We start from the raw sequence: 21,477 nt of genomic DNA, 5'->3' as shown, positions 1-21,477 counted from the left end.
AGTAAACAATAAAATTATTCACGAACTAGCTGTGCCCGCGACTTCGTACGCGTGATAAATTGTTTCAATAATATTTCCCGTTTTTGCAACATTTTCCTTTAGCCTAAAGCCGTCCTTGATAAATGGGCTATCTAACACAAAAAGATTTTTCAAATCGGACCAGTAATTCGTTCAATAGTGACTGAGTTACTTGGACCGCTTCTTCTCAGCACTGGCCCATTTATTGTCCCGAAGCAGTGGTAGGGTTAATATTGGGATGTGCAAAAGTGCTTTTTAACAGCTTATTTGCAAAAATAAATGAGTTTTAGCGCGGTGAAGAAAACAAACTGTTCAGCTTTATAATATGAGTTTATATTGTTATTCAGTATCGATCTGGTATTTACATTTTTTGTTTCTTTCTTTCATTGACACTGGCTGAGGTTTACAGTTACAGTCTTGGTGTCTCAGTCCAAAAGTCCCAGGTTTTAATCCCAGTAGAGCCAAAACTTTCTGCTAAGTTTGGTTGAGCTATGTTTTAAGTCTGCCTACCTAGCTACTGTTTAAGGACGAAGCACACTTATCAACCTGGAAACGGATCATAAGTCGTAACCGTATCAACTCGAGGCGGTCAGTATTCTTTGTATAAAACTCCATATTGTAACGCACTATCCGCACCATAACATAAACGCCTCGCTTCGCGGCGAAAGGCGATACGGTGTCTATCCCTTTCCGGGTTGATAAGTGTGCTATGACCTTTAACCTAAGTGTCTCGCCATCATCTGTACATCATTTTTGTGTCAGCAGTTGGAGGTACGTAGTGTGTGACGTCCATCCACGAGGTGGACGGACGACCTAAAGGTAGCAGGAAGGCGGTGGATGCAGGCCGCTACCAACCAGTATGCAGTATGGAAATCATTGGGGAAGGCCTATGTTCAGCAGTGGACGTCCTGTGGCTGAAATGATGATGATGATGAGTTGGTAGGATAGCCAAGCCAGTTCCTCTGTGGCTGTTAATTCTCATTGAATCAACTTTGGCTTTGATGCTGTCCCGAATTAATAAGATAATACTGGGACGTGTAAAAGCACTTTTTAAAAAAGCCTGTTTAAAGAAGATAAATTACTTTTATTGCTTTTAATTGCTGGTAGGGCAAACTATATTAAATTTACTTTCAGAAAGAAGGCATAAATATGAAGGCTATAATAGCAATAAAGAAGTTGAATTACAACTACTTTTAATTTCTTTTAATTTACTTTTAATGTACTTTTCAGCGAACTTTCTTAATATTTATTTCCTAATAATTCACTACAATAAAAATGAAACTTGTGTATGTGTGTGTGTTTTTTTCTCAATGTGTGTCTATATTCAGGCACCAGTCTTCACAATACGGGTATATGATATGCCAGGCCAAAGCACCGATTAGCACACTAGCAAATAATGTATCACAGAATGACAAACTATTGAATCTTTCCTATGTGCTGTCGTGTGTACCTAATATCTTGTCAAATATTGTCTCAATACCTAGGCCCATTGTGAAGAAAATAAATATTTTTATTATTATTATTATTATTATTATATGTTAAAGACTGTAAACCGTTGAAAAAGAGGCTGTCATAGTGACTGAGTTGCGCTGCTTCTTCTCAGCACTGGCCCATTTATTGTCCCGAAGCAGTGGTAGGGTTAATACTGGGACGTAAAAAGTGCTTTTTAAAAGCCTACTTGCAAAAATAAAATGAGTTCTATGAATTGAGTTTTTGAATTAGTTTTATAAGTAAGTGTAGGGTTTTTAAAGTAAAAACAAATATTCATTGCAAATATGTATCACTATAATTTCAGAAATCTAGAACAATCACTCATGATCACAAAATAACTATTTCTAAAATACTAAATTATACATTTGGATGTCTTTCAACACTCGCAAAAATAACTAAAATTTCCAAAATTTTTAAAAAAGAATTGGTAATCTATATAATTTAAATATAATTTTTGTCCAAGTCATTCATTTTAAAGACTAAACTATTATTTATATTCCACAGTCATTCTACAGTTTTAAATGAAATACAAAAAAATTAAACCCAATTTTTTCCCAAATTCCTAACTACATTTAAAAACAGAAAAGTAAGTTACTAAAACTATTAAAATGCGAGTTGGTGAAAATAATATGAACGATAAATACAAAAAATAGTCTCACTAGTTAAATGCAATATTCATACACTAACAACAATATGGTTTTTAATTCATTGCTAATAATAATGACTATAACTGGGCTACAACCTAATCTAAATAAACTACGCATTCTAAATCTTAAATTAAAATCGATTATCCAAAGTACAAAGCAGTCGTTTTAAATAATATAATCCAAAAAATCTACACATTTTTTTGAGAAACATCTTTTCCGGTGCTAGATGACAATTAGTGATTTTTTTTTTATAAAAAAAAGAAGTTGTTATTTTTTTTTAATTACCCAACCCGTGCAGCTAAACCTACATTATTTTGAGAAATAAATTAATAATTTGAGCGCATCTTAGCGGCTAACTTGTGTCTCAAAGTCTAAAAATTTAAACTTTCTAAATTTTCTCGCCGCCTATCGAATATTTACACAAAATACTAAATAACTGACTCAGTGTTTCCTAGGCACTAGATAAAGGCTGAAAGTATCTTTAGGTAAAGCAACACAGGCTGGTTTTTGTCTTAGGTCTTCTAGATTTTCCGCTGCGACGTCGAACTCTTGCATGATGCTAGCAAACATAACGAAGCTCATAGTGGTTACTAGAGTTTGTCCAATGCAGGTACGTTTGCCGATACTGAATGGAAGAAAATGTGGGATGTTCTTTCTAACTGACACTACCTCTTTTTCGACCTCTGTAGCCTTATTGATAGGTCCTGATCTCTCTCCATCAGACTCCATACCCGAGTCGCAAAGCGAGTTCCTTCGCACTCGGATTTTGGATTTCTCCAGAAACCTTGATGGGTCGAATTTCTGTGGTTCTTTCCAGTACGTCTCTGAGGTGTTCAGTTCATAGTTGTTGATGAAGACTATCGTGCCTTTCTCGACACCATAACCAGCCACAACCGCGTTTTCTGTTGCAACGTGAGGGACGATTGGAGATGATGCGTATCTGAGGCATTCCAGGACAGTAGCTTCTGTGTACGGCAAGCTGCTTCTATCTGACAGAGTCACTGCTCTCTTTCCTTTGGTAACCCCATCAATTTCTGCCTTTACCTTCTTAGCTACATCAGGATCTCTTGCAACAGCTGCCAAGCAGAGCATAACCAAGTTGCCGACTGAAGAATGACCTCCTAAGAAGTCTTCAAGCATAAAGATGATGGTGTTCCTATCAACCGTAGCGTCATCTTTCAGAACTCTCAACAAACCGTCAAGGAAGTCCTTCTCAGGGCCTTCGGTCTCCAAATTCAACTCTCTCTGTTCGACTATCCTTGACAATATAAACGATCTGATATCCTGACTCCAGCCAGATAGTTTATCCATGTGCTTCTTATACAACGGCTCCAACCAAGGTAGGAAGTCCACGGCGTAACCCTGGTTGATTTCCCAGAAAATCTCATCGAAATGGTCGACGATTTTTCTGAATTCCGGATCGGTTTCTTCGAAGCGAATGTTGCACATGTAGTGGGTAAACATGTTCATTGCTGTCGACATTAAAATCGGTTTCAAATTGATGCTGGATTCGGTGGAGTTGGCCATGGTCTTCAATGTTTGGACCATCTCGATGGCTTCGAATGTAGCGACGGATCCGATCCTGGCGAAGTTCTCGGTGTGCTGTTTTGGACCGCAATGGCGACGGGCCAAGTTTCTTCTTCTGGTTTGAAGATTGGACCAATCGCAGAGGGCCAGAGCTGTAAAGAAGAGAAAAGAAGGTTTAGTAAAATAAAAGAAACAATATTTCGATGGCTCCTACTACGTATACTGGCGTAAGTGAAAAAAATAGATTTTACAGGAGAGCCATTTAAGTAGCCAGAACCATACTGGCTACTTCCATCGATTTCAGGCAACAAAAATATTATAAAGGGGAAAGTTTTTATTGTTTGTATTGAATAGGCCCCGCATTAGAAAAAAATAACACCTAATCCTATAATAATTCTGATGAACATATGCGGTACGAAGTTCGCCTGATCTGCTAGTAACATGATACAATTGACGAAAATAATTATTTAAGTTTGTTATTAAGTAATTTTAAGTTTTTCTAAAAATTAATGCATCAAGATACAAAACGATTTCATTGAAAAAAAAAATAACATCCCAACAGCCTATATTTTTTTTAAAACCTATTTTAATGTTACGGTTAAAATAGTATTATAGAACCCAAAATTATTTAGAGAAATAATATTAGACGTTTCGCACAACGTCTGACTTAGCATTCTAGCTGCCACATGGCCTATTTCAACGAGCGTTCGAGCGTAACAGCATTATATTACTGACGCCAGTCGATCCTATGAAAATTGAAATGAAACGCGGAGAAAAAGTGAAGAGAGTGATTCAAAATTAAGTGGCTGGGTTCCGTATGAATATAATTTTATCCCCATAGAGTTAAGTTTGTCTCATTTGAGCCAATCCCTATCCCTATCCCTTTTCACTATCCCTTTTTCCCTATCACTATCCCTAATTTTTTTATTTAATAAGAAGAGTTTGTTTACTTGAACGCGCTAATTTCAGGAACTACAGGTCCTATTTGAAAAAAAAAATTGTTGGATAGCCCGTTTATCGAGGTTGTTGAAGCCACGGGCTAAAGCAAGTGAGGTACTTACTAGTTAGGTACTAGGAGTCTTTCAGTGACTTGGCCGACTTTTAGCTTGGTCCACAGGCCACGCATGGGCCAAGGTTTGAATTTTTCAATTATTTTTTCTTCCGGAAACTGGGCCTTGATAGTAGATTTTTGTTATTTTGGTGTTTAATTTATTACTATAATTAATACAATAGTTCCTGAGATTAGTAAAAGGCCAAGTCGCTGAAAGACTCCTAACCACAAGGCAAGTGTGATAAAATGAAACTATTTAGTTAATTTAATATTGATCTCTAAAATTATAATGCGTTTAGCAGAGCATGTCGCTCGTAACAGCATGTAATAGTGGGTTCATACATGCGATATGAAACCTCTCATATTCTTAAAATATAGCCATACTATATGTATATAAGTAGTATACCCGTTAAGCTAGCACCCATAACACAAGCATTAAGTTGCTTACTTTGGGGCTAGCTGGCGCTGTGTGAAATTGTCCAAAGATTTATTTAAAGATTTATGTATATGTAGCACATATAATATTACTAGCTTACAGCCCGCGGCTTCGCTCGAGTGCAATTTTGTCTGTCACAGAAAGACTTTATCGCGCGCGTCCCTGTTTCAAAAACCAGGATAAAAACTATCGTATGTCCTTTCCCGGGACTCAAACTATCTCTATACCAAATTTCATCAAAACCGGCTCAGTGGTTTAAGCGTGAAAGTAAGACATACAGACAGACAGACAGAGTTGCTTTCGCATTTATAATATAAGTATAGAAGTATAGAAGTATAGACTAGTATAAATAATATAGACTAGCGGCTGCCCGCGATTTCGCACGCGTGGATCCCGTTTTACCCCCTTAGGGATGAAGTTTCGTAAAATCCGTTCTTAGTGAGCATCCACGTTCTAAAAGGAACCCCCATGCAAAATTGCACTTGTAGTTTCTGAGATTTCGTGGTGAGTGAATGAGTCAGTCAATCAGTGACCTTTCGCTTATATGGATATAGATGATGTATTCTAGCTGCACCTGCGACTTCGTACGCGTGAAAATAGTTGAATAATATTTCCTGATCTTGCAACATTTTTACTGCTACGCTGTATGTAGGGTGATGTTATATAGGTATAGCCTAAAGATAGCACAAAAGTATTTTTTTCAAATCAGACCAGCAGTTCCTAAGATTAGTGCGTTGAAGCAAATAAACAAACTCTTCAGCTTTATAATATTAGTCTAAACTATAGAACAATCTTTTAAACATCTTTGAAATTCCAATGCCAATATTTATTTGCGCAATTTTGAGTAAGTACCTATAGTACCTATCTAAAACTAATACTCTCCTAACAAATAGAGCTTCAAAATTTTCTATAGTACCTATCTACTATAAATTAGTCACTACAAATATTTATAACTAGCGGCCGCCCGCGACTTCGTACGGCGTGGATCCCGTTTTACCCTCATAAGGGTGTAGTTTCGTAAAATCCTTTCTTAGCGGATGCCTACGTCATAACATCTACCTGCATGCCAAATTTCAGCCCGATCCGTCCGGCCAGTAGTTTGGGCTGTGCGTTGATAGATCACTATGTCAGTCAGTCAGTGACTTTTGAGTTAAAATTTATTTAGATGTTATTATGTTAATTATAATTATATAAACAATACCAACTTGAATTAATTAAGTACATCTAGGTCATTTCAGTACATTATTAAGCGAAAAGAAAATTAACGGTACCTATCTAATTCAAAAAGCCAGTGGGAAGTGTAGGTCAAATCTTCCATTTGCCTCTGGTACATTAGTGGGGACTAAAATGACCTGATGATCATTAAAGAACATGCTGTATTTATGTGAGTCTCTTCCTAGAGCACATAGCTCGTAGAGCTGATGGCCGTTGGGGCAGAAAAGTTCTCGAGTGGCGAGGCTTCCGGCGACTGGGACCGCAATTAACTGGGACCGCGGTCCCAGTCGCCGGATCCGTAAAAAATAAATAATTTTCTTCCGGCAACTGGGACCACTCATAGATAACTTAGAAAAATATATTATTCAGGCCAAAATCGGTACAGTCATACGAAAAAAAGACTGATTTTTTATTAAATCAGTATAACCAAGTTATAATTTTTTCCCCAGACACTTATTCATGAATGTACGAATATTTCAAATAATACAATGTATTTTATCTTGTCTTTCAAGCGGTAAATTTTCGTGTGACTGTACATTTTTTATTTCAGTTAGGGGAGACCTAGGAGAGTTGTGACAATTTTTACTTTAGGGGCCATATCTCGCTCAAAAAACATTCCACAGCTATGAATCATACAAATGTATGTAGCGCCGTTCCTTCTGTTTTCAAAACAATCACCAAAGTTAACTAAAGTATTAGGGTTTCTAAGAAAATCACCAAAATCTTAGACCACTCCCTCTGTCACAACTCTCCTAGCACCGAGGTAAGTTGTGACAGGTAGCGAGGTGAGTTGTGACAGCATTGTATTTCATCTATTAGATATAAAATACCATAATACTCAATCAAATATAATTTTTTAGCAAAAAAGTACTTAAATCATCCTTTAGTAACAATTAAAACAAATAGTTATAGGATGTCGTTACACAAATTGAGCCACATTTCTCCAGCTTTCATTTTTCTCCCACACTGGATTTTTTAATTATATTTTTTAGCTAATATAGTCACTTAATACATATAATATTTTCTTCCTCTTCTGTAAAAATAAAATAGTCGCGGTGGTATAATCCATAGACGGAGCTTCGCCTTCTGGGTTTACTTGATAAGTCTCTTTCTTCTTAATATATCTTGACAAGTTTAGATTGTAAGAGGTCGCAGGCAGCATATTATCTTAAACTTTAACCCTTTTTAACCTAATCACTTCATAACCTAGCTTATCAAGTGATTATTTCGACTCCAGCAAGCAGTTCCTCTATATGGCATTCATGTATAGTTATTAGGCATTCAGAATCAAAAAAGTAGCAGCAGGCAATTATACAAATTATGAACCTACTAACACACAAAAAAACATCTAAAAACATCGTGGAAATGGCCCATCAGAAAAATTAAGTAAGCTAGGAGAGTTGTGACAGGCTGTCACAACTCTCCTAGGTGTTTAAAATGACGACTTGGTTCGAATAATATTTTTTATTTTCTAAACACGTTGCGCACACAAAATATCAGTGCTACATTTTGAGACCTGAATAACCATGCAACTTGAGAAAAAATAACACAACAGTGCACATTATACTAAAACATGATATAAACTTAAATAAAATTTTGACGAAAAACTTACTTTTCGCATTTTTTTGTACACAGACGTCATATTTACGTAACCGTGCCTCTAGTGCCGCCCACAGGTACTTAGTCAAGAAGAGCGTCTTAAAAGCGACAAACAAGCGTTTTTACCAGCTTCCTAACTATATTAATTAAGGAGAAATCGTCCTTGTCACAACTCACCTCTGTCACAACTCTCCTAGGTCTCCCCTACCATTTACGAGTGGTCCCAGTTGCCGGAAGAATATTATTTAATTTTTAAGGATCCGGCGACTGGGACCGCGGTCCCAGTTAATTGCGGTCCCAGTCGCCGGAAGCCTCGAGTGGCGACCACGGGCCGGAAGACGTAGCGTGGGCAAGCCCCCCACTAGATGGACCGATCTGGTGAAGGTCGCGGGAAGAGCCTGGATGCGGGCAACGCAGGACCGGTCGTTTTGGAACACCTTGAGAGGCCTTTGTCCAGCAGTGGACGTCATTTGGCTGATGCCCGTTTTCACCATCAATCCCTAATTTTTACGTGACCCCTATGAAAACAAAATTCATATTATGTGTTGCCATAGGGGTCACTTCAAAATTAGGGATTGATGGTGAAAATGGGCATTAAACGACCTGGGGCAGATATTTTGTTTTTATTTGAGAAAAGCCATGGCAGATTGCTAGTGTATTAGTACTATCGAAACTAGGCCTAAGTAAGAATTTAATTTTAATAACAATCAGCTAAAAATGTTTTGTAATGATAACATTCGGACGACCTTTACGCCTCTCCAATTTCACTTGACCAAGTAAATAATTGTAACTATGTCAAAAAGAAATTATTTAGATGCGATTCGCGTGTATGCTTGACCGACCTAAAAAAAGAGATTTGTTAACTATGTTTAATCTGATGAATAGTTTTATTCCACCATTTTTATGATACTAGCGGCCGCCCGCGACGTCGTACGCGTGGATCCCGTTTTACCCCCTTAGGGGTTCAATTTTGCAAAATCCCGTCTTAGTCAGCATCTACGTTCTAAAAGGAACCTCCATGCAAAATTTGAGACTCCTAGCACTTGTAGTTTCTGAGATTTCGTGATGAGTGAGTCAGTCAATCAGTGACCTTTCGCTTTTATCTATAAAGATAGATGTAACTAGCGACCCACCCCGGATTCGCACGAGCAGGAGTAGTAAACTCATTTATTTTTCCAAGTAGGCTCATAAAAAGCACTACACGTCCCCGTATTATTAACCCTACAACTGCTTTGGGACAATAAATGGGCCAGTACCTACTTAATAAAAAAAAAAAAAAATTGTTATTTTTAAAAAATGTCTATCATCATCTAAAAAAGAAAATTTTCATGGTGAAAGAATTTTCAAATCATTCCAGTAGTTCGGTACATTAGAAGTGTAGGCGAAATCCTACATTGGAGAGGGTCGTGCTCCTAAAGTGGAGACTAAATGACCTGATGATGATGAGGTACGTCAAAACACAAGTATGACTTATGGTCCTATGTCCCCTAGATGGGGCAGAGGGCGTCCACAACAGTCCTCCATCTCGTTCGGTCTTGAGCTTCTCGCTTGATCTCGCTCCAGGTCTTGCCGATAAGTCATGATGAGGTATCATCATCATCATCAACAGCCCTTTACAGTCCACTACTGGACTATGAGCCTCCTCCACTATAGTGGAGGGTTTTGCCATAATCCCCACGCTTGGCAGGCGGGTTGGAGATCGCAGTTTAAAAGATTGATGTTTGTCAGAGAGCGCTGCTACCCGTTCTCTGTTTGATGTGTAGTCCCTAAGTCGCCTCTTACGACACCCGCGGGAAGAGTAGGGGTTGGTGACAAATGTATTCTACTCTGCCGTCACCACACGGCATATGCCGCACCGTGTGGTGACGGCAGATGAGGTATGTCAAAAGATAATAACACAAGTATGATCTGTCTCAAATCTAATCTAAATAACTCAAAGGTGACTGACTGACTGACTGACATAGTGATCTATCGACGCACAGCCCAAACCACTGGACGGATCGGGCTGAAAGCCATGCAGGTAGATGTTATGACGTAGGAATCCGCTAAGAAAGGATTTTAGGAAACTCTACCCCTAAGGAGGTAAAACGGGATCCACGCGTACGAAGTTGCGGGCGGCCGCTAGTTAATTATATTAATTAGATAAAATTAGAGGCCTCATATTCATTCGTATATTAACCGCCCCTTACGAGATCCTCGGAAAGAGTGAGGGTTGTCCTATTCTACTCTAGGTACCGGAGCCACACGACACGGCACCATCTATTATACCAATATTATAAATAGGAAAGACGTGTATGTTTGTATTGAATAGGAATCTACTGGACCGATTTGAAAAATTCTTTCACTATCAGTATCCTGATTTTTTAGATAAACATAGGCATATTTTTTTTAATAATTTAAAAACAAAAATTCACATATGCGAAGCAGGGGCAGGCCGCTAGTAATTGATGAAATTAGAAGCTTAATGCCCGTTTTTACCATCAATGCCTAATTTTAAAGACGTGAGTGACCCCTATGAAAACAAAATTCCTGGTATGTGTTACCATAGGGGTCACTTAAAAATTAGGGAATGGTGAAAACGGGCATAATATTCGTCTATTAACGGCCATTCTCAGATTAGCTAGTTTTTACGTGTCCGGGCTGTTAAATCCTTAAAAATGACAAATTAGAGACATGCAAGTATTTTTATATATTACTTAACAACCCTATCCAGTTGTGCATAAAATCATAGGCCTTTATTTTAAGTATAAGTGGCTAAATTAATTTCATGAACCTCTGTTCTATAATTACCGTGACGCGTCCGCACACCGACTTAATGTTAAAAGTTGGCTGTAATTTTTATGTCGTGTAGATTTAATTTACTCCATTCAACATTTTAAAGAGTTTATAAGATTGTCTTATGCTTGGCAAAATATCTATTCAATAGAACCATTCTGTAAATAATTATAATTAAAAAACCGCTTGTCCGAGCTAAAGCCCTAATTACCGTTACGTTTTCTGTTCGTGGTCATACTAGCCTAAATAATAGTATTTGACACATCAATAACGCGCGCGGCGCTAGCCCTTAGTTAGTGCCTTGACCTGTTAGCAAGTAGATGTCTATTGCGTTGGCGTAACCGTCGTTGAATTGCGTAAGAGTATAATTACCATATCTTTAGTTTTCATTTTTTCTAATTACCATGTCCTTATTTTTATACTAGATTTATAAAAGTAGATCCACGTTGTTAGTTTATATAGAAACATTACTTTGGCCTCCGTACATTGTGGTAAGACAGGATTTGCATACCCTGCAGATTTTGGAAATTTTGAGGAAAAACTATCGTTTTATAATTACCATGTACTAATTACCATATATTTATAATCACCGTTGTATGAAATTATTACCTACAAATTGCACTCACGATTGAATAAGTATGAGGATAAAATATGAAAAAATACTTAGACTTTCGCATAACATCTTTACGGACTTTTCTTCCAATCTGACGTCAACATTTTGAAAAGCTTTCGTTAGAGTTACCTCGAAATAGATTCGATTTCATGACGAATGTTCAGCTTCAGTTGCTTCATGGTTGATGGATTATAGAGTATGTTTTAACTCTTAAGGAAACCCCACAAAAAGAAGTTAGCTGGAGTGAAATCGGGGCTTCCTGATGTCCAGGAGATGTCACCCCTGCGTGAAACATGTCTCATTACCAGATATTTATTTTACTATTAATATAATTGATATTAACTTGTTAAATCATTAATTAATATAATACCCTTAAAATCTATCCATATTACCTTCGCCCTAAGAAGAAGAGATCGTCCAACAGTAACACTTTCCTGGCGTGAACACATTAAGAACAAAAGGGAACAAATGAACAGACAATGGGCCTTTTCAAGGCGAGAGTGTATAGGCACTTTGTACCATCCTAGACTGCATGCCTAGACTACTGGCTTGTTATGCATAGAAAAAACTTCGTGATATGCAATGGATACTGGGCAGAAGAAGCTTGGAGAACAAACTATTTACAAATGCATCCTAAGACCCATGTAGACATATGACATCGACCCAGCCTCACAAATGTAGTAATACTTTAACGTTTTCAAAATAAAGTATTAAAAATCTTGAGCTGTGCACCTTGGTTTACAAAGTCCACTGAAGTGATACCAAACGTCAAAGAGGAAATCTATTTGCTGCATATTTTCTGAATTCTGAGAACTCTACATTCAGGCTCAGGAGAAAGCGAATAGCATCAATCTGAAAACGTATTGTAAAAGAATCGAGGTGACAAATCATGGGTTGTGCAGAGCTGGTGGAACTGTCATTATTACAAATTCAATCCAATCTGATAATGGCTGATGGCTGATGGCAGATAGATTAAAAAGAGGAAAGAAACGCTAATATCATTAATTAATTTTTCGATATATGCATATCCGAAAAGAAAAAATTGTGAGACCATTTGAGATCCATTATCTGTATCCATCGTTTGTACCACATTTAAAGCAAATAAATGATGATTCAGATTCTAATTCAACTAATGCTCTCATTTGAAATGTAACAAGTAGCCCCTTCTTGCTGAAACTAAGTGTTCCTGTTATAGCCTCGATTCTTGCAGTATACTAAAAATATCTTAATTCAATAATTCAATAAATAATAGAAATTAGTGTTTTTCTTCTTAAAAAGGGTTATTAAGAGTACCTACAGCGTTTTTTATGACGCTATATATTTGTGTACAAATTTATCAATGCAAGATGTTGTTTTTTTGTTATTTTACATATCTTTTCTAATTACCGTTAGATTAAGTATTAGCCTTATCTAATTACCGTGACCATAAAATTTTTGGGTCTCATTTACGCGGAAACCGCTTTGAATAATTTGACGCCTTTACGATTGTTAAATTCGCACTTTTCAGGTGTTTTATATTTAAATGCGTTTAAGTCAATTAAGTCAAATTTCAAAAATAATATGGTAATTAGGCTGAGAACGCCTAATCGTGAGAATGACCGTTAACCCCTTAGCCGCCTCTTACGACATCCACGGGAAGATTCCTAGTCCTATCTTATGCTGCCGGAACCATTTTATTAGTAAAAAGTAAAAAAAAACTACGCGTACGCAGCTGTGGTAAAAGACTACTATGAAATAACACGTTCTTAACTCAGTGTATCATATAACGCCATTGAAATTGGATATGTGTCAAGTTTTATTAGAAAATAATTGAAACAATAAGGTGTTCACGGTTTCAAGTGTCCAATTTTGGATTTCCGGGTCTACTGAAGGTGAGTCTTAAGTTTTAAGTACACTGATAAATACAGATTAAAATGATTTTTAATTGAGTAATAAAAAATCCGAAGTTGTAGGGCAAGTTATATTTCAGGACGTGTAAAAGTACCCTGAAAACGCAAGGCAATAAATAATTTGCGTGTAACTGAATAAATATTACATTTTGTAACAATAAAAAAATCTCTAACATCATTAAAAATATTATGTCAAAACGTAACATTTAGTTATTTTTTTTAACAAATAATTTGATATTGTAACTTTTTTAAATCTCAAATATTAACGTTATGAAGTTCAGAAAGATCTTTTATCACAACATTTTAAAATTTAAATAAACGCGTACCTATATTTTACAAAACTAACTTAAACTCTACAAAAAGCCATTAACACGTTAGTGGCAAGAAATCATTAATAAAACTTGAGACAGTAATTGAATTAAATTACGTCAAAGTTATCTTAAAACATACACGAGAAAAAAATTGAATAAACATAGCTAAATATTCCATCATTATAATGGCCACGAAATTGTTTTAACAAAAAATTGTCTCAAAAAAATTTAAAAATAAAATAAAGTTATGGCCACGAACGTGTTAATAACCAAAAAATGTCTCAAAAAATAATTTAAAAAGACTTACAATTGTTCCTGTCGCCAGCAAACAGCTTGTGGAACCTGATGAAGTCTGGTCGCCCGCCGAAGAATTTCCCGTTTTGGTTCAAAACTTCCCGAATCAGCTCTAAGTTGTTCACGACTACGCATGGCGTGTTCCCGAGGGTCAAACTGAATATATCCCCGTACTTTTTAGACAATTCCGTAAACGCCTGGAACGGCGATTCGTGGGTGCCCAAATTGTATAGGTTCCCAATTATTGGCAAAGGTGTCGGTCCCGGTGCGGTTTTTATCCCAACATCTTCGCCTTTAACTTTTTTCCACGCTACAGTTTTTCTAGAAAAAAGTTTATACACGCATAAAGCGATTACGGCTACAAGGAGGATCGCACTCATTTTTTTTTCTTAAAAGAAAAATTTTTCTGAGTGGCCACACCGTTGACAGGTGATATGGCGGGAAACGCGCCTGCACTGCGACGCTCCCGACGCGGGCGCCAGTTTTATAGTCTGTGATTTGCATGGCGCCTTTGCGTATATAATTTTTTTATCCGCACACGCGATTCGATATCGATCTTAAAGCTAGCGCATCAAAGTCACTTTTTGTTTGATTTAAATTCTGCGCGCGGTTGACCAAATTTTTTTTTGATAGATAAAAAATGGTTTTCAAAAGTTAGGTTTGATCTAGAAAAGTTCAAAATATGGGAAGGATTTGCCGATTGCGTAACAAAATAACAAAATTAAATGAAGTGTGCTTGAAGGGAGCATCTTGAGCCCATAATCTTCAAAAATATTATTTTTAACAAAATCTGCGCAAGATACCAAGATGGTATCTCTTGTAGTAGTCTCAGTAACTGTTCTGAAATAATTGATTGTTATCAAAAAATTACATAATGTTAAGAAATACCATCTCTGTGGTTTAGTGGTAAGACCACCACTATCTCAGACCCTAGAAGTCCCGGATTTGATTCCCAATGGGGGCTAAATTTTTGGCTCGCTGTGGTCAACTTTTGGCTCTGTTTGCCACCATCTTACTAACATCCGTAGGTAATTCGCAAACGATGCTTGCTTAAGTGACGCAGCAAATCGAACGCATATCGTTGATTAGTGCTCTGTGGTTGGTTCGTGTGTGACCCTGTGCGTCCACGCGCACTGTGAGACCTCATAGTAATGTTTGTAATAAGCCTATCGCCATAGCAACAATATTACAGCATTGTTGTGTTTTGGCCGTTGGAGGTAAGATAGCCAGTTCCTGTGAGGAGTTCAAGTGAAGCTCGCTTCCACCTTTCACCATCGGCTTGATCATCACTCAATCAGATGAGATGCAAGCCAAAAGCTTCCTTGTTGTGCTTTAAAAAGTACAAATTTCATCCCCTAAATGTATTCTTGCTACAAAATGCCCTTATCATCATCATTTCAGCCACAGGACGTCCACTGCTGAACACAGGCCTCTCCCAATGATTTCCACACCGCCCGGTTGGTAGCGGCCGGCATCCAGCGCCTTCCTGCTACCTTTATGAGCATACTAGCGGCCGCCCGCGACTTCCAACGCGTGGATCCCGTTTTACCCCCTTAGGGGTGGAGTTTCGTAAAATCCTTTCTTAGCGGATGCCTACGTCATAACATCTACCTGCATGCCAACTTTCAGCCCGATCCGTCCAGTGATTTGGGCTGTGCGATGATAAATTATTACTATGTCAGTCAGTCAGTCAGTCAGTCACCTATGAGTTATATATTATGTATATTTAGAATGCCCTTAAACTAGTATTCAGACTATCTTGACACCAAAATAATTTGGTTTAGCATAGAGTGAATCATAAACGAACTTTAGGGAAATTACTACCCAGATAACAATTTAAACTTGAATCTGACTTGCAGTAAGTTTGATGTATCAAAAATGAAGCTTTGTTTCAAATTTGCCATGGCAAGTATGTAAAGTTGAGGCAAGTTTAAATCAAACTTTCTAGTTTCCGAGCGACATACTTGCATTAATGTGTTTCTATAAAGTATATGCAAGTTTGCCTTAACAAACTTGCATTATGTCTGCTTCTATAAATTATATGTAAGTTTGCCTTAACAAACTTGCATTATGTCTGCTTCTATAAATAATATGTAAGTTTGCCTTAACAAACTTGCAATGAATATGCATGTTTGACATTAAATAAAACAACAAACATAACATATATTTTTTTATTATTTATACTTTTATCTTATCTTACTTTAAATGAGAAAAAATCGGTTTCATGGTCGCCGCTATTGGTTTTTTTCTTTATTTTGTGTTTCTGCTCTGAAACAAAAAGAAACAAGTATATTTACCACAGGTTAAGACATTATTTTACATTTAATTGTATAAGTTTCTGTACTACTAACAAAATTATGAACTATGTCTGAAATAAATATATTTATAGTAATCCTTAAAAACTACTATAAGGGTAAGGGGTTATTAGTTAAAATTCTGAAAGGAGCACATCTAAAATTTGTAAATCACTAGGTACATAGTATAAAAGAAAGTCGCTGTCTGTCTGTCCCTTGTGTAATAATAATGTAATATATGTATAACTAGCGACCCGCCCCGGATTCGTATGGGGTTCTATTATATTGCAATAAATATGCATGTTTGACATTAAATAAAACAACAAACATAACATATATTTTTTTATTATTAATACTTTTATCTCATCTTACTTTAAATGAGAAAAAATCGGTTTCATGGTCGCCGCTATTGATTTTTTTCTTTATTTTGTCTTTCTGCTCTGAAACAAAAAGAAACAAGTATATTTACTACAGGTTAAGACATTATTTTACATTTAATTGTACGAGGGCGGCACTGAAAATTTCGGGAATCAAGCAAGTGAAACAACATTACTATTTAAAAATGTATTTATTGCTTTTTAAAGTATTCTCCGCGAAATTTGACACATTTTTCCATACACGAAACCAATCATTGAAGCAACCATTCCATTCGGAAATTTGGGTCTCCANTTCTCATAAATCCCTCTAACTATTGTTGAAAACCGCATCAAAATCCGTTGCATAGTTTTAAAGATTTAAGCATATGTATATAGGAACAGACAGCGACAGCAACTTTGTTTTATACATATGTATAATACATGTACTAAGACTAAAGACTAAGTCACATAATGAGAACAATGGACTATGTTTAATTATGGAATAATGGGTAATAAAAACTATTTCGATACTTCAATATTTGTGTACGCAGACGGTAGGGAAAATCTGGTTCCTAATTTCCTAAGAGGTACCCTAGGCACGCTCTTAGAGTGATCGAAGATCGAGAGGGTTGCGCCCTATCCAAAAAAAAATTTACAGTAACTTGTGTTGTTCGTAATCGCTGAAAAATTCAACATTTTCGCGATTTTCTTTTTAGGGACTCCTTGATCCCTAAAAGCCTGAGTCCCCAGTAAGTTTTAAAGACCACTATGCAGTTAATTATTATGTGTCTATGTAGTATCTCACATTAATAGCGACTTTCATGGCGACTCCATACGCATTCCACTTAAAAAATGAAAAACCTACAGTAACAGACATAACTAAAACTGTTATAAAATGAGAAGAAACTAACTAAACCTAGAATTAAAACACAGTATCTCGGTACGCCATTAATGTAACTCAAAGAAATCCAAAAAAAAATAAAAAAGAGGTTCCACAAAGACAACAAAATCTTGTTTTCGGAAATGTAGAACAATTCTTAAAATAGCCTAACTCCTTAAAATAGATTAAACAAATTCCACCTGCATGTTTACAGTGTGGCCTAAATTTAATTTTTTATTTGAACAACTATAAAATCTATCTAATCATTTCTACTAAACTTTATCGTAGTACAAACATGTGTACGACACTTCTGTCGAAGTCATTAAACGAAAACGCTTGAAAAAATTACAAACAAGATTTTTTTATAATACAGATAGAAAGAAGGTTACTGACTGGGGAACACATTAATAAAGCAGCACTTAGATTAAGTTAACAAAATAATGTTGTCGGGATGGTTTCAGTGTATGTCTTTTTGGTTACCCGATAAAATAAAGTCCTATCCTTCCTACTAATATTATAAATGCGAAAGTTTGGATGTCTGAATGTCTGGATGTTTGTTACTCTTTCACGCAAAAACTACTGAACGGATTATGATTAAATTTTACAGTATAGGTAATTGTTTACTAGCGGCCGCCCGCGACTTCGTACGCGTGGATCCCGTTTTACCCCCTTCATCTATCTTACGCGGTTTAGATTTTTTCATACAAATGTTTTTTCCCGCTAACTCCCGTTCACGTGGTAATTTTGCAATATCCTGTTGTAACTAAGCTTTAAGTTTACTAAGGTACCTGTATGCCAAATTTGAAGCGTCTAACTTAAGCGGTTTAGATTTTTCATACAAAAGAATTTTCCCGCTAATTCCCGTTCCCGTGGGAATTCCTAAGTATACTATAACCTGCCCAGGAGTATGAAGAATAATTGTACCAAGTTTCGTTAAAATCCGTCGAGTAGTTTTTGTTTCTATAAGGAACATACAGACAGACAGACAGACAAAAATTTTACTGATTGCATTTTTGGCATCAATATCGATTACTAATCACCCCCTAATAGTTATTTTGAAAATATATTTCATGTACAGAATTGACCTCTCTAAAGATTTATTATAAGTATAGATAACCCAGAACAACATATAGGCAATAATTTATGACGATATGAGACAAACTAAATTTCACGCGGGTGAAACCGCGGGCAAAAGCTAGTAAAATAATAACTTTTGGTAGTGTATTTAGTGTATTAGTACCTACTGATTAATTGAATACAAATTACCTAAATAAGCTATCTAATGTGAAACAACGATAAAAGAAGTAAAACACCGCATAAAATTAAAATCATAATTCTTCCACTTAAATCAACAACTCGTAACTTTTACTCCAACTGTAATTTTTCTGAACATTTCCATTGTATTTATTTGTTTTTCCTATTTAATTTCGTTTAAATGTCTAGTAGGTAGGTATACGGTATACATGCACCACAAGATCACAATCTCATCATTAAGCCGTAGATAAACTCTTTTAAACTGAAAGTAAATAAGCAACGTGGCGGCTTCAACGTGGCGCTACGTAGGGTTGCTATCAAAAAAATATAACTGCTTTTGATATTTAAAAGAATCTGGTACTCCGGAATATCTTAAAAGCATTAACAATGTACTAAAAATTAATTAAAAAATCTCATATTAACTGAAAGTTTTCATCGACATTTTTTAATTAGCTGTTTATAATTAACTAGCGGCCGCCCGCGACTTCGTACGCGTGGATCCCGTTTTACCCCCTTCATCTATCTTACGCGGTTTAGATTTTTTCATACAAATGTTTTTTCCCGCTAACTCCCATTCCCGTGGGAATTTTGGATTTTTTTTTTTTTTATACCTACATAAATATTAATTCGTCCTAATAAATAAGTAGGTAATTAGTAATTATTTTTCTACTTTTTAGTGTAGGTTTTTTGGAGTCGGTTTTTTTTTATATAAAATTTTATATTTATTTATTTTAATGAGCAACATAATAAGCTTACAGAAAACCCAAAGCGCTTACATGTTTAGTCACCACATCGGTTACAATAAAATCGGTTTTATATATTTATTATCTACGATCGCAACATAAATATAATATGTGTGTTGTAAAACCCTCTAGTTACATTTATGAAAAAAGTACATACATAACTGGAATAAAAATATTTAATCGATTGCCAAATACTATAAAACAATTAGAGGGAATCAAATTTAAACGAACGCTCAAAGACTGGATATTTGACAAATCTTTTTATAATTTAAATGAATATTTTAATGTAATGTAATGAATAATTTTATAATAACTGACATTGCAAATAATAATCCAATTAATAATTAATTATGTTTTTGACAATTTATATTGTACGTCCGAAATGGATAAATTGTGTACTTTAGCATTATGTGCCTTTTAAATGCATGCAACAATAAATGCTTATCTTATCTTATCTTATCTTATCTTATAGAAGATGTAAATGGAAATTGGTCGCAGTAAATGATAAAACTCCATTAAACTGTAGACAGCAGTGCTTAAAGAAAACAAAAATATACATACAGTCCTACCCCCTAGAAACTTCTCCATTTTTAAACATTTTAACAATTCAAAACACACGTTCTGGGGCTCCCGATTGACGACGACAAAGGGCCGAGAGCTAAAAAAGGCAATTGATAGCAATAACCTCAATATACTATCTACAGGAGAACCAACTTACTGGCCATCAGACCCTAACAAAACTCCAGATCTCATCGATTTCTTCATCACTAAAAAGATGTCGGGATTATACACAAAAGTGGAAGCATGCCTAGATGGATCCTCAGACCATACACCTGTGATATGCACATTGAGTACCACAGTAATCTGGAAAGAACCACGAGAGACCCTGTATAACCATAAAACTGACTGGGAGTCCTTTAGGGAATATATAAGTGATAATGTTAACCTGCGCATACCTCTAAAGACGGTAGAAGACATAGATGACGCTGCGTGATATGCCACTAACCTAATACAAAAGGCGGCATGGCTATCAACTCCACACATGGCATCTAAACCACAAAATCATGACACTACGCTGGAAATACGACAAATGATTACTGAAAAGAGAAAACTGCGACGTCAGTGGCACACCAGCAGGAATCGTCAAGATAAGAAAGCCCTTAATAGAATACAAAAGGAACTGAAGGAAATGCTAAGAGAAAATGAGAACAATACCCTTTAAGACAAACTTAAGACTCTATCACCGTACAAAGCAGAGGATTATACACTTTGGAAAATGACCAACTCACTGAAAAGGCCAAAAGAACACATTCCTCCACTGAGACAAGCTAACGGCAACTGGTCACGAAAGCCTCAAGATAAAACTGAGTTATTTGCTAATTTCCTAAAAAATGTATTCAAACCTAACGAACCTGATAATACACAATCAGAGCAGGATATTGACGAAGTTTTAAACAGTGACCAACAACTGTCGCCGCCATTTAGACTTGTGACGGCAATAGAAGTCAAGAGAACTATCATGCACTTAAAACAAAAAAAGGCACCAGGATTTGATCTTATAACGGCAGAAGTTCTTAAGCAACTACCAAGAAAAGGCATCGTCCTGCTGACAATCCTCTTTAATGCAATACTGAGATTACAACATTTTCCAGAGTTATGGAAAGTATCCATCATAAACATGATAGCCAAACCGGGGAAGCCTCCTATAGAGGTTACATCATACAGACCCATAAGTCTTCTTCCTTTGCTGTCAAAAGTCTTCGAGAAACTGGTTCTGAAACGCCTATTACCAGCACTAATAGCAGACAAAGTTATACCAGACCACCAATTTGGCTTCCGCAAAAACCATGGGACGACGGAACAAATACATCGAGTAGCGCATACGATACGGCAAGCACTCGAGAAAAAAGAATACTGCTCGGCAGTCTTTCTCGATATCCAGCAGGCCTTTGACCGCGTTTGGCACAAGGGCCTATTATACAAGCTTAAGATTCATCTACCAAATACTGCGTACATGTTGCTGAAGTCCTATCTGCAAGACCGATTATTCCAGGTTAAATACGAGGAGTATCTGTCTTCAATCT

General features: G+C 36.3%; 1 protein-coding gene across 1 annotated transcript; it reads right to left on the bottom strand.

Annotated features, from left to right (window-relative positions):
• Positions 1-1,900: 1,900 nt before the first annotated feature.
• On the bottom strand, positions 1,901-14,313 carry Cyp307a1 (cytochrome P450, family 307, subfamily a, polypeptide 1). The gene is made up of 2 exons (XM_028313263.1): positions 13,880-14,313; positions 1,901-3,835 (listed from the first exon to the last, which is right to left on the bottom strand). Exons 1-2 carry the CDS (start codon positions 14,244-14,246, stop codon positions 2,598-2,600), a joined length of 1,605 nt encoding a protein of 534 aa, XP_028169064.1. The 5' UTR covers positions 14,247-14,313; the 3' UTR covers positions 1,901-2,597.
• Between the last annotated feature and the right edge of the window lie 7,164 nt (positions 14,314-21,477).

This window comes from Ostrinia furnacalis, unplaced genomic scaffold, assembly GCF_004193835.3.
Source record: "Ostrinia furnacalis isolate ACB-3 unplaced genomic scaffold, ASM419383v2 OfSCF4204, whole genome shotgun sequence".
Classification (NCBI taxonomy): domain Eukaryota; kingdom Metazoa; phylum Arthropoda; class Insecta; order Lepidoptera; family Crambidae; genus Ostrinia; species Ostrinia furnacalis.
Note: the sequence above shows the minus strand (reverse complement) of the source record. Positions and strands in the feature narration are given on the sequence as shown.